This window comes from Ammospiza caudacuta, chromosome 15 (genome assembly GCF_027887145.1).
Source record: "Ammospiza caudacuta isolate bAmmCau1 chromosome 15, bAmmCau1.pri, whole genome shotgun sequence".
Classification (NCBI taxonomy): domain Eukaryota; kingdom Metazoa; phylum Chordata; class Aves; order Passeriformes; family Passerellidae; genus Ammospiza; species Ammospiza caudacuta.
The window spans coordinates 19,342,761-19,357,060 of record NC_080607.1 but is presented as its reverse complement, the minus strand read 5'-3'; the positions used below and the strand labels follow the sequence as shown (position 1 = coordinate 19,357,060).

Below are 14,300 nucleotides of genomic sequence, written 5' to 3'. Positions count from 1 at the left end.
GATCTGCTGGGCACACGCACGGCCCTCCCTCACAGCTGAGCTGGGCTCCCCACTCATTCCCCACTGCCCAGGTTCAAAAACAACAGTGCCAGCAACGGAGGCCCGGTGCCAGGGTGCCCTCTGGGGCACGGTCAGGTTCGGTTTCCCGCTGTAAAAGCAGTTTGATCTAATTGTACCAGCCGAGCCACAGGAAACATGTTTTCCAGTTTTTATTTGTCACGAAGCATCACTTTCTTTTTCAAAAGGACTCCCCAGCTTTCCTGTCCCACAGCGAGGATGGGAGCCCATGGCTGCCCTTGGGCGCTGTCCCTGGAGGGACCCGGGCGGTCCCGGGCTGTCCCAGCCCCAGCTGCGGTGCCAGCGCAGCCCTGGGCACAGGGTACTGGGTACTGCGTACTGGGTATTGGGCACTGGGCACAGGGTACTGGGTACTGGGTACTGGGCACTAGGCACGGGGCACTGGGCATGGGGCACTGGGCACGGGGCACTGGGCACGGGGCACTGGGTACTGGGTACTGGGCACTGGGCACAGGGTACTGGGCACTGGGTACTGGGTACTGGGCACGGGGCACAGGGTACTGGGCACTGGGCACTGGGTACTGGGTACTGGGCACGGGGCACTGGGCACGGGTCACTGGGCACTGGGCACAGGGTACTGGGCACAGGGTACTGGGTACTGGGCACGGGGCACTGGGCACGGGGTACTGGGCATGGGGCACTGGGCACTGGGCAAGGGGCACTGGGTACTGGGAACTGGGCACTGGGCACGGGGCACTGGGCACAGGGTACTGGGCACGGGGCACTGGGCACTGGGCACGGGGCACTGGGCACGGGGCACTGGGTACTGGGCACTGGGCAAGGGCTGAGCAGAGCAGCGCCAGCAGGCTGGTGAGCTGAGGCTTCCTCCTGCTCCCAAAGTGCTTCCCTGGCCTGACGGGAGAGCGGGGCTCTGCTCAGGAGGTGGGGCTGTGTTTTCAGTGCTAATCTAGCTGGAAAGCAGTTTGGCTGGGAGCTGTGGCTGGCCTTTCTGAGTACGGTATCATGGCTTCAAAATTCGCAGTGAAATGCAGATGCTGCTCCTCCACCCTCCCCCCAAACAGTCCGGTGGGGAATGGTTCAATGCAAAAGTGATTTTCTACACTGACCATCAAAAAGCCAGAGAATGGGGGAATAAAGTGCTCTTCACAAGCCAACAAATCTGACATAAACAAAATAAATCCCAGGGGTTGTGGGAGCCAACGCGTGGCAGATAGTCTGTGGAGGCAGTAAAAAACAGGAAGAAGAGTCATAAATGGCAGAGCTCCTAAATGAAAAATACAGACTAGAGAAGAACAGATGAATGTTGTTAAATGCAGATTACCAACAGGACCAGAGGCTGTGCTCAACTCAGAGTGACCCATGGCCCCCCTGCCCCAGTGTCCCCAGGGCAGCAGGGGCTGAGGCTGCCCCTTCCCTCAAGGATTCACCCCTTTCCCAGCCTTTTCACTGCCTTTTGTTTCACTGCCTCTGTTTCCCATCCCTCACTCTGCTGCTTTCCAAGGAGCTGCTGTCGACAGACACCTCCAGCCCTGAGGCCATACAAAGCTATTAATTTTCCATTAGTTTTTAGAGATATGGGTCCAAATTCTTTACTGATCTAAAAGGGGCACAGCTCCATTGGCCTCAATGGGCTTTAATTTACAGCAGCAAAGAATCTGGCATTTCATATAAATTTGGCTCTCTGGCTTTCATGAGGCTCTAATTTTGAAGGGTCTTTGCCTTATTATTAATTTTTGAAGGTAGTGTCACTGCAGTCTTGGAAAGACCCCTTTAAAAATAAAGGTTAATCCTGTTCAGTCCTACAGAGCTTCAACAGTACTACTTCTAGTTAAATGAAGGAAGATTTTGCTTTCTCTTCTAAGCCTCTAAGACTGAAAACTTCTTGTGCAATGAAGCCAGGATCAAGCAAAGCAAAATTTGGAGTAGTATTTACAGATATGAACACTTGTGGCACCCAACCATTGGTGTCAAAGGACACTTATTGTGGCTTAGGTAACACCAGCAAGGAACGGGATTCACATCCTGGATGCAGACTTTCCCTTCTCCTAAGCTTTCCTCTGCCTGGCTGAGACCAAGTTTCAGTGCAGGAGCGTAAATGTGACCAGCATGGGGTGTGAGATGCAAGCTGGAAAATAAACATCTCCTTCCTGGGGCTGGGTGCTGCTGGGGCCGTCCTGTCCTGGTGCCGCAGGGCACAGTTAGGCCTGGTCTGACTGGAAGCTTTCCATGGCTTTGTTGGCTATGCTCTAACAAACTGCTGACATGGAAGGTGCCTTTTGGAGGGATTTATGTGATGACTGATGATAGACATGGCAGCCTATCACATTAATTGTTTCCTAAGAAAGAAAAATCCCACTCAGCTTTAATACCTTCATTTGTGAACAGGCCTTGCTGATAATCACATGCTAAACTGGCTCTTTCACTTGAGGGATACTGTCTGAAACACACACCTTTCCAAATTACACTCAGGTTTATTGGCTATTATAGTGGACACGTAAGAAAATCTCACAAACAAACCAAAGGAAATGGAACCGAACTCCATCTTTGGCAAAAGCACGGTCACTGACCCAACTGCTGGGCCGAACCAGAAGGAAATGTCTGTGCAGAGCCAGAGTGGCTCTGGAGCTCTTCATCGTGCTGACCTTCCACAGGCCATGAGATGGCGTCGGGATGAACATTCATCTCATGGACTTTTTACTAAGTTTCTCTGAATATATCTGTGAGTTCAGCTACAAAGGAGCAAAGAAGATTATCACATAAGCAGGTACATGGACAGATTTTACCATAATTAATCAAAATCTGGTCTCTTTCTGAATGTTTATGTCTCTCATTCCTCCACAATTTTCTCTGGGACCAAAAATAAAAATTCCAAAAGCCAGTGGGAAATGAAAGTCTGGACACTTCTGTTTTAATCCAGGAAAAACCTCCCTGAAGGCGCCTGAGCATTGTCAGGTCACTGCCTTGAGTAAGAGCCTAGATTTTGATGTTTATCCCAACTCCATCATGTCACTATTAGGACAATCAGGTTCAAAACCTGTCTCTTCTCTCTGCTCTTAATCGATGTGAATCTGGAGAAATTGCAGCCAGGGCTGCTGGGGGACCTCTCCCCTCTGTCACCAAGGGCAGAGCCTGGCCTGTTCCGCATTTCTCAGCAGGAACATCCCAGTTCCCACAGCCAGTCCCGGGTTAAAGTACCACAAACAGGAAAATACGAAAACAACAACATCAGACAAACCCCATGACCTTTCACAGATGCACTTCCAGGAGAAATGTTGCAGGTGTTCATCAGAAAAAAAAGAAAACAACAACAAAAAGGTTGGGGGATCAGCTGTGTAAATGAACACTGAGAGAGCATCTAATATATTACTCTGTAATACAAAAAGAAGAAATCTGACTTGATTGCCCTATTATAAATTTGCTAAAAATACAGTTATATATTTATATTTTATATATATATATATATATATAATTTTTTTAAATCTGAACAGAAAAATAGACTACTCTGGAATGCATGAAAGTCACATGACTTTTCCATACATCAGATACTTCTAAAGCCAACACAATGGCGAGCAGGAGGTACAGAGGTAACTGGAACATCTGTACTTTATCCAGGAGCTATCCAAAGCCACATTCTCCCCGGACGGGTGACCCAAACGGAGCCAGGGCAGCACTGGTTCTGTGCAGAGGTGCTGGAGCCCAGGGCAGCCCTGGCGATGGAAATTCATGGATGCCGGGCTGTGCTGGGCAGGGGGAGCCCTGGCTGCTCCTCAGCTCTGCTCTGGCACGAAGCGTTCTGTGGAGCTTACAGCAGAGAGAACGTGGATTTGCAAACCTTGTCTCTGTGATGAGTTGTACACAACCTTGTTATTTACTATAAACCGTACCGGTCATAATTCTGTCAAGACATAAATATACAGTAGGTACAAATATTAACAATACATTACAATTTTACAGAAGAGAATACTGTTTTCCTTAGAAATGTGTTTCTTATTAGCTGCAAGGGAAGAAAAGGCTACAGTTTATCACAGCCACAGTTGCCAAACAACCTGACCGCCTCAGATGCGTTTCTCATGACTCGCCCAGGCAGAAACTCCCCGGCATGTTCAGGAAGGGAATGTGCGTTCCATGGATTTCTTTTCCTCTCTCTTGCCTTTTTTTTTATTTTTCCTTTCTTCTACCTTTTTTTGACTCTCAAACCTTTCAGAAAAATGTGGATTTCACAGGAGACTCTTTTGTTTTGGGTTGGGGCTTTTTTCCGTAAGTGTGCTTAGGTGAAGTTTTTAAGAAAAGGCACTGAGAAATCTACTTCAAAGTCACTGCTTTTTTCCTCTGTTCAAGCTAAAACTGAAATAATCTTTAGCCTCCTGGTTAAGAAAACTGAACTCTCTCCTCCCACATATATATATATACATTTATATATATGTGTGTGTATGTGTGTGTGTTCTATATATATATATATTTTTTTGTAGGTATGCGTTAAAAGTGATGTTGATGCCGTAAGACACAAGCAAGTGCAGACATCACACGTCCAGAGAGTCCTTGCAGGTATGATGTCCTCTGCAGCAGCAGGTGAGGCTCTGTCAGCTTGCTTGATACTTGGTGCACAGTAAATTTGCAGACCTGAATTCCAAATATCAGTGATTAAACCACCCCCTCTAGCTTGGTGCAAGAGATGTTGCCTGTTTTCCCCAACCGCTGTGAACTTTGGGAAACATGTATCAAACAAACAAAAATTAAATTATCTTTCTAGGATCTATAGGATTTGGTGAGCATTATGTTTTCCAAGCACTGCCTTTCCTTTGCAATGAGTACAGATTTAGTCTACCATAGCTTCAGGTTAGAGTAGATTTCCCAGTGCTTACATTATATATATGTGTATTATGCACACACACACATATATAGATACATACTTCATATTCAGACTTTATTTCATTAAAATAAATTAAACATACTTCCTTTTTAATTGGGCACAAAATGAGAGCTACATCATTGTACACAAATAAGAAAGAAATGCTCTTCAAGCATATTATATGCTTAATTTTAAATTATTTGCTTTCTATAAGAAATCTATAGGACTTTGGCTATTTAGACTTGAAAGGAAGATTTTTTTAAATGATACTTTTGAATTTGACTTTCAAAAGTGACTCAGTAAAATGCTACTTTAAAGGTAGGACTAAATAGATGACATAAGGTCTGTGCCATGAGCGATCATGCAAGGCAGACAGAGGGCCTTTGGTTACAAGGAGAGTTGCACCAGTTGACTGTTAGATAAAAAATGATAGAATTGTTGATTTATACATTTTTGTCAGTGCCATCTATCAACCAAATACATCAATTTGGATGAGAGTGTGGTAAATACTACACTATATGGCTATATTTAAATACGTTCACTTTCGTGATATGTAAAATATGACTTTTTTTTCCACATGAAAGCATCAGCTCTAAAAATATTTAACTTGGAAATCACTATTACTTTATAAAAAAAAATTCCCTGATTTTTCCTCATTTTACATTTGTGCTGATGGCAGACATGACTGATCACTGAAACACAGAGATTATATTATAACTGTTCTCTTTAAGATTTCTTGTTGCCGCTCTGCGGCCTCAGAAAGCCGCAGAATAAATCGGTATTTAAAGCTTATCTGCTGGAAAGTTATTTTCGCTTTTTTGACTCAACCTCAGCCAGTATCTCAGCAATACGTCGGTTCCTCTAAGTACACTTGTATTTGCTATGGCCAAATCCTGCCGTGCCCGCCCGGCGGGGAGCGGCACCCGGGGCTGCGGGAGCGGGGCTGGGAATGCGGGGGCTGCGCTCGGCACGGCACGGCCCGGCACGGAACGGCACGGTACGGCCCAGCACGGCCTGGCACGGCCCGGCACGGCACGGCACGGTCAGGCACGGTATGGCCCGGCACGGCCTGGCACGGCCCGGCACGGCCCGGCACAGTACGGCCCGGCCCGGCCCGGCCCGGTACGGCCCAGCACGGTACGGCCCGGCACGGCCTGGCACGGCCCGGCACGGCACGGTCAGGCACGGTATGGCCTGGCACGGCACGGAACGGCACGGCACGGCCTGGAACGGTATGGTACAGCACGACACAGCATGGCCCGGCCCGGCACGGCACGGCCTGGAACGGTACGGCCCAGCACGGCCCGGAACGGTACGGCACGGCACAGCATGGCCCGGAACGGTACGGTACGGCCCGGCCCGGCCCGGAACGGTACGGTACGGCACAGCACAGCATGGCCCGGCCCGGAACGGTACGGTACGGCACCGCCCAGCACAGCATGGCCTGGCTTCTGCCCCGCTGCAACACCCGGGCGGCTCCCTCGGCCGGGACGGGCTGGAGGAGCAGAGCTCCGGGCACAGCTCCTGCCAAGGGGCACAGCTCCGGGCACAGCTCCGGGCACAGCTCCTGCCAAGGGGCACAGCTCTGGGCATAGCTCCGGGCACAGCTCCGGGCACAGCTCCTGGCACAGCTCCTGCCAAGGGGCACAGCTCTGGGCATGGCTCCGGGCACAGCTCCTGCCAAAGGGCACAGCTCCGGGCACAGCTCCGGGCACAGCTCCGGGCACAGCTCCTGCCAAGGGGCACAGCTCTGGGCACAATTCCGGGCACAGCTCCTGCCAAGGGGCACAGTTCCGGGCACAGCTCCACGCACAGCTCTGGGCACAATTCCGGGCACAGCTCCTGCCAAGGGGCATGGCTCCGGGCACAGCTCCTGGCAAAGGGCACAGTTCCGGGCACAGCTCCGGGCACAGCTCCTGCCAAGGGGCACGGCTCCAGGCACAGCTCCTGGCAAAGGGCACAGCTCCGGGCACAGCTCCGGGCACAGCTCTGGACACAATTCCGGGCACAGCTCCGTGCCAAGGAGATGCTGGGCAAAGCCATCCTCACAACCCGCCCTAGCTCCTGAAACAGAAATGTGCTTATTGCTTTTGTCCGTACGTGCTGCATTCACTGTTACGGGTTACAGACAGGGCTGCACGGCCGGGACGGACACACGGCTACATTCAGGACTAACCGACACTTGTTTTTTACAACAGGAAGGAACAAAATGCAGGGGACTCAATGGCTCCCACGCGTGCCCCTCTGCTCCCACGGGCCGTGTCTCAGCTCGTCCCTGCAGATTGCTACACCCCGGCAGGACCTCAGCCCAGGTCAGGAAACGCTCGGTGACGGAGCCATTCACAACTGAGTTTTACAGTAGAAACAGAGAACAACATAAAAGGTTACCATCACAGTTATCACAGGACAAGTTGCGACTTGCTACAGGCTTGTAACAAATCACAGTCACAACAAGAGGCACAAATTAAAGTAGTGCTTGGTTAAAGTGCTTGATTGTTACGCTCTGCTATCCTACTCCAGCATTGCAACAACGACAACAAAAAGTCAACATAAAGTGCTTTTCCCCCCCACCCCGAGATTAAAAACCAAAGACAAATTATTTCCTACACAATTTGACATAACTTTATTGAAACAATAATATTTTAAAAACCTAGGCTGGTGGCTGCTAGTTCTGTTCACTTAAAATGGTCAGATCTCAGATCTCTTATCTCTTTTTTTTTTTTTTCCTTTCCTCTTTATTTTCTTGTTTCATTTAAAAATGACTGGATGTTATTAAAACGTCAGGCCTGATTCTCCTGCCTCTTGCGGCTGCTTTGTGCCACAGCCCTGCAGGAGCCTCTGCTGCCCGACCTCGTGGCAAGAGGGAGCACAGCCAGGCCTGGCACGGGTTGCTACCGAATCCCTCTTTTTGCATATTTATGTAACACTTGCATATCTTTCACTGCGCTGCTCGGGCGCAAAAAGCTCCGGACCAGCCTGCTCCTCTCGCAGCGCCGGGCGGGCACGGCCGCGCCTGGCACGGGCAGGGCGGGCACGGCTCCTCCCGGGCAGGGCTCCTGCTTCTGCATGGCTCCTCCGGCCCTCCCGGACCACGCTGGCCCCGGGGCAGGCACCGGCTTCGAGCCGAGGGCAAGTGCGAGTCTCGCTATGTCCTAGGGCGTGTTTGGAATTAGGTACAAGTGGTGCAACTCACCCTGCTAATATTTCAAAAGAAAACATCAGGTCCTACAGGATATCAGATTGTTAAACACACAAAGAGCATTTTAAGAATTGGTTTCTCTAGACCGTTAATTGTTTCAAATGCTTTTCGCTTGGATTTTCCAATAATGCAAGTGTTCCCTGTTACCTTTAAACATAATATCCATCAGAGAAAGCTGTACATGGGGAACCGCTGCCCTGAAGCAGTGAGCACTGTGTTTTCAAAAGCTTTATACCAACCCCAGCAATTTATTCCAGAGTTCAAATCTGGCTGCCTTGGCATCCTTTATGGAACTAATGCAACTCAGATGTTAATATTTCCAAAAGGAGCTCTAGCGTTCAAGGGGAATGGATGGATATTTGGTCACATTGGCTTCACTGGACAACATGAAAGGAGATCAATGTGTGATCATGATTCGCAATCATTTTTTTGACTGATGTGGGCAATGTCTTTAAAGTTGTTTCAGAGAAGGACATTTTCACAAACCCACACTGGACCTCCCCCAGACTTTTAGAAACAGGTGGCTTGTTTCAGCCAAGTTCATGCCATGCAGAAGCTCTTTTGTTTGTGTTGACTGTGAAGATATTCCTCTAAATTCTCAGTAAGTTCTTTCAGACCCCACCTCAGATGCTTTGATCATGTGTGTTAGCATGTCCTCCGCTGCCTGGTAATACATGGACTTCTGGGGAAATGTGATTTTCTAGTCTGACAGTCTCCTGATTGCCCTGGGTTCTTCCAGTGATACCTTCCATAGAGTAAATGCAGTTCTGCCCTATCAGCTTAGGGGAGGTGGGTAAAGCAGCAGCTTCTAGATGGTTCTTCTCTGTTCTATAAACATGGTCCTTTTGCTTTAGATAGCCACTGCTTGCAACACTGTACTTGGGACTCACATTTCCAGGCGGACTTGAGTCATACATCAGCTGACCCTCATCATCGGTGTCAGCATCGATGTATTTGTGTATACCAGCATCGTGGAAGTTGAAAGCTATGGCTGCCTGGGACTCTGGTGACTTTGGGGGGGTTCTTGCGCTCGCAGTTGTGTAGATCGAGGTTTCTGGGCTCATGAGAGACCTGTCAGAGAGTAAGGAAGTGTCTGCGGCGGCAGCAGCAGCTCCCCGGCTCTTGAGAGGGTCTGGGTACGTTCTCAGTACATTTGATGCTGGTACGAATGTGCTGGTGTCCTCTTCCATGAAGTTGACTTTGAGAGATCTTAGTTTTAACGGGTTACTGGCCTTGATGGAGCTTTTGGGACTGTCGATGAAGAAAGCAGAGCGGTGGCTGCCTTCGGGGCCGGGGTTCACGTCCACGTACCTGGCGGTGCTGCCCTCGGGCCTGCCCTGCTCCTGGGGGATGCCCTTGCAGGGCAGGGCGGTGAGCGGGCTGTGCGGGAAGCGCGCGGGGTCGGGGAACTCGGCGGCGCAGCTGATGAAGCTGTCGATGCTGGACATGCTCCTCATGTCCACGATGCCGTCTGTGCGCGTCGCCAGCAGCGGCACCATCGGGCCTGGAAGGGTTTCCATTTCCAGCTCTTCCTTTTGCTTTCCAGCTTGACTCGACTCTTTAGTGATAAGGTTTGGCTGGGACTGAGTCTTTGCCATTTTGTTGTACATGTCCTCGAGCTGTTGGACATTCAGGTGTTGGGGACTTGAAGACGACCTGGCTTTTTCTGGGGATCCTTGTTCCTTAGTTTCAAAAGATTTACTAGAACTAGTTTCAGAGAGTGTTCTCTTGGTCCATTTCCATTTGCTTGGAGATAAATGATTGTCCTGAACTTTATCCTTTTTGGCTATGCTTTCTCCATTCTTTTCAACCACAATGTCCATGAGTTCTATGCTACGAGCAAACGCATCCTTCATGTTCATGGAAACAATACTGCCATTTCTTTTTGCTCTTTCAAGAGCTTCCCTGCGCTTAATGGCTTTCTCCTGCCTCTTCTGCTCTTTGTAAAACTCTGAGAAATTATTGACAATAATTGGGATGGGAAGAGCTATCACCAGCACGCCAGCAATGCAGCACAGTCCTCCCACTATTTTACCCAAAAGAGTTTTGGGGTAAATGTCTCCATAGCCTACTGTTGTCATGGTGATTGTTGCCCACCAGAAAGAAGCTGGGATGCTCTTGAACTTTGTATCATCCTCATCCTTTTCTGCAAAAAACACTAAACTGGAGAAGATCATAATGCCCATAGCCAGAAACAAGATGAGTAATCCAAGTTCATTGTAACTCCTCCTCAGTGTAAACCCCAAGGACTGCAAACCCGTGGAGTGCCGGGCCAGTTTTAGAATCCGGAGTATCCTCATGATCCGAAATATTTGGACCACTCTTCGTACATTTTGGAACTGAAGTACACTTTTATTGGATTCTGTGAGGAAGATAGTAACATAGTAGGGTAAGATAGCCAGCAAATCTATAGCGTTCAGCGGGCCTTTGAAAAACTTCCATTTCTTCGGGGAGGAGAGGAAGCGCAGGAGGTATTCCATGGTAAACCAGGCGATGCACACCGCTTCCACGTGGGCCAGCTGGGGGTTATCTGTGGTCTGCCCAAATTCATCCACGCCTTGTAGCTCAGGAAGTGTGTTAAGGGACAAGGCAATTGTAGATAGTACAATAAACATGATGGAAATGATTGCCAAAATCTGGAAAGGAAAGAGAAAACAGTGAGTTAATCTCAGAACACACGAGGCTGTCTCTTGCTGCCGTTAACACATGGCTGCATTTTCACTCACACGTTGCAAGACCCATTTTGCTCAGCACGCACAAGTCAGATAACCAATGCATCCTGAGTTGAGTTTATCTTGGAAGCTGTTTTAGTTATGGCAGTTGCATAAAGGAGATAAAGCCTCTACTCCGACTCCTGTGCTTTCATCTCCGTGCAGTCAAGGAACACGTAAGGAACAGCTAGGATGCCAGGAGGGCTGTGAAGCAGCAGGAGCTTTTGATTAACTACTAATTGGGTGCCCAACAAGGCCCATCTGGACAACAAGCTCTGAAATTTAAGCAAGAAGGAATGCAATTGTGAATACATGATTTGATCAGAGTGATGCCCTCCATTTAATGAACAGTTACTGCTGTAATTTGGGGTGCTGATGGCTAATTATAGAGATGTGTGTGCAATTCTACTACATAAGCATAAAAATAATACACTCTTGTTTAATGACTCATCTCTAATTCAGTTCTTGATGGTTGTGAAAAACATGAAAACTTCACCAAGCTTTCTAAGCCATTTTGAGTTTTCTGGAGGAGAGAGCAAGCATTTGAGCAAACCAAATTGGACAACACTGAGACAGCCAAGGCAGGGCAGGTCCAGTCACTGGGGCCTCACACATCTCAAACTCAGGAGAATAAAATGCAAATCAAGTGTCTCATGGTGGAGTGTGGGGATATTTAGATGTTAATTACTTCTTCATGGTGGCTTGTTTCAAAAACCATCTCCTGGAGACCAGGCACTGCCCCTGAGAAGCAGAGAGCCTGATTTGCTTTCCTAGAAGGCTCTTTTGGTGGTTTTGCTGTCACTTCTTTGTTTACAACCCACCATTTCTGAAGGTGTTTAGGATATTTGCAATGGTAATTTCAATTAGTTTTGCTTGGCTTTATCTCTGCCCACTATACACAGAAGGGCTTATTTGTAGGCTTAGATGTGTGTACCTGTTGAGTTTTATCTCCTTCACTTTCAGTGTAAATATTAACACTCCATCTTTATGCAGTGAATGGCATCCAGCAGCAGTAATTGGTGTCAAACCTTCTGCTTCCTTTGATATACCTTCCTGCTTTGAAGATCAAGGCAATGCCAGATGAATATAAATAAATTAACTGGGAGATCTAAGGGTAAAATTTGATTTTGGTTTAGGAGATTTAGCCACAAAGCTAGGCAATAAACAGAGACAGGCATTTATCATTTCTCCCACAAGCTGCAGCAAGATGTCACTTGTGCTCCCAAGACACAGATTTTCCCCCTTACTCATCTGCTGCAACCACATCTTTGGGAATCTTCTCAGGCTAAGAAAAACTTCTAAGTGTGAGTTGATTGTCCTCAGTTATTCAAGGCACTTTTCAATTGGAAAGCACATAAAATTGAGATGGAGTATCTCCAGCAGGGTTTAGAAGAGATACCTTGTCCTGGTAGCATCTACCATCCACTAAAAGCCCCCCACGGAGCAGTTGTGCACAGAAAACTGGATCCAGCTGCTGCTGTCAGGCTTTAGCACTGTTCAGTTGCACAGGGCTCTGTCCCAAAGTATTTACAGTCTGGGATTTCAGATTATAGAAATCACCATCTGTCTCTCTAATAAGGTTTCCCATCTTGGCTGTACTGAACCTCTAGCTTGGCAGCTCTTGTATTTTCCACTGTCAGTAATGAGAGACAGAAAGCTGGAGGGAAGGGAGGCCTCTAGGGATGTTCTGCATCACAGGCAGCCTTTTCATTCCATTCCTGGCCTTTCCTCCTCCCTCTGCTCTTACAGGTTCACTTCTCCTCAACAAGAAAAGCCAATGGGACCGATTTTGACTGGTGGTGCAAGGACGGGCAGGATTTCAGGAAAAAATTTCTCCTCCACTAAATTGGCTGTTTCACAAAAGTTTTGGTGGAGTGAATCTCTGGATTGCTGCTATGGTTCCCTTGTGGAAGCTAAATAACCCAGGAACAGGCAGGGCAGGGTTTTGGATGAATTTAAAGCAGGTGCCTCAAAGTGATTAGCATGATTGTACACACACGCTGGTTATTACACATGCAAATGAGACAAGCAGGCTCATTTTGGAGCAAGTGCAGCCAGTTTGTGCCACTGCTGTTTCCTGAGGCAAGATGGATGGGCCATGCTGGCAAGCCGTTAATCCCCTCCTCCTCAAACCCCCCAAAAGCTGGGCTGGCCTCCTGCCCCTGGCACCTTTCAGGACATCCCCACCTGCCCTGGGGCTGCTCCTGTGTGTGGCAGGGTCTGTGCTCCTCCCTGGGCAAGGGGCAGGAGGCTGCTCAGCAGTTTCCATCTCTGTCTGCAGGGCAGTGTGTGTGCCCACCCTGCGGCTGGCACAGAGAGGGGCAGCAGGGACTGACCCAGCGTCGAGGTTGGCTGACATTTATGGCTTGGGTGTTTTCTTTGCACTGCTAAAAACCCCAGCAGAGATAAAGGCATAAGGCTGGAGACTTTCAAGGCCATTAAAATTTATGAGAACTGGCTGTCCCAATCCCATAGATGGCTCTAAAATCTCAGGGTAAGCAGATCCGAGATCTCTCTGCTTGTGGCAACATGCCCTATACTTTTTCTGTCTTCATACTCGGTAATGAAGCTGATATAGCAAGGAGAAGGGGTGGTATGTGGGAGAGAGTAGGAGGGTGTTTGAATATAGATTCGATATTCTTGGAAATACGATGAGGAAATTGTTATGTAATCAACAAGTTCAATAATGGTTTTGTCTAACGTGCTTTTTTAGCTCCACCGAGGCCTGCAGAGTTAATCTGGCATCAGGACCAGGTTTCATTCATACGCTCCATTTACCAAGGGATTTTTCCTGCAGCCCCTCAGCTTTCCCAAGCTGCAATACACTTTGAGTCAGACTGTCCAGCTCCATCCAGCCACGCCTGTGCCAGCCTCTGTCTCCCCAGGCTCTGAGGAACAGAGCACGGTGTATTTTCAGCAATATCCCACGTGCTGCACAGTGCAGAAACAGATGGAGAGTTCCTTAGTCTCCTCCCTACTTGATTCTGCACAGGAATAACATCTCCTGCTTGCAGCAGCTATACATGTCTGTGGTATTTATTGACAGGGACTTGTTTTAGGAGACATCTCTTCACTAGAAAATGCCTAAATATTCATAAACTGAAAGAGTTTGCAGAACACAGTCACTTCTGATCTTCTGATGTCAAGATTCTGACCACTGGGCTTGCAGGATGTCTTTTCGAGAAAATGCTGAAGCCATAATGAAAGGTCACACCTGCTTCTTGCATCATGGCAAGTTGAGGCCAAAGTGGGGGCTATGGCTGCAAGGGAAGTACAGAGAACCTTTAATCCGATTTTTTCACGTGGAAGAATGTTAAGATGTAAGACCTTGAATCTCCAAACCCCTTAAGTCCTGCTGGTTCCTGCTCAGGAGTTTTCCCTGACCGGGCACTTTCCATGTCCCTTTGAGGTGCTGCCCACACAGGGTCCCAGGAGCCCCCTGCCCCAGGAGCTGTGAGCTCTGGAGGGGCCCTGCACAGCCAGCCCAGCTCCCTGAGCACAC

At 48.5% G+C, this 14,300-nt stretch overlaps 1 protein-coding gene across 1 annotated transcript in view; it reads right to left on the bottom strand.

Moving 5' to 3' along the window:
* Nucleotides 1-7,655: 7,655 nt before the first annotated feature.
* KCNB1 (potassium voltage-gated channel subfamily B member 1) overlaps nt 7,656-14,300 on the bottom strand; it is a 93,579-nt gene continuing 86,934 nt past the window's right edge. Inside the window, exon 3 of the mRNA XM_058814801.1 lies at nt 7,656-10,723. Coding sequence (XP_058670784.1) covers nt 8,711-10,723 — 2,013 coding nt within the window. The 3' untranslated portion in view covers nt 7,656-8,710. The remainder of the gene's footprint in view (nt 10,724-14,300) is intronic.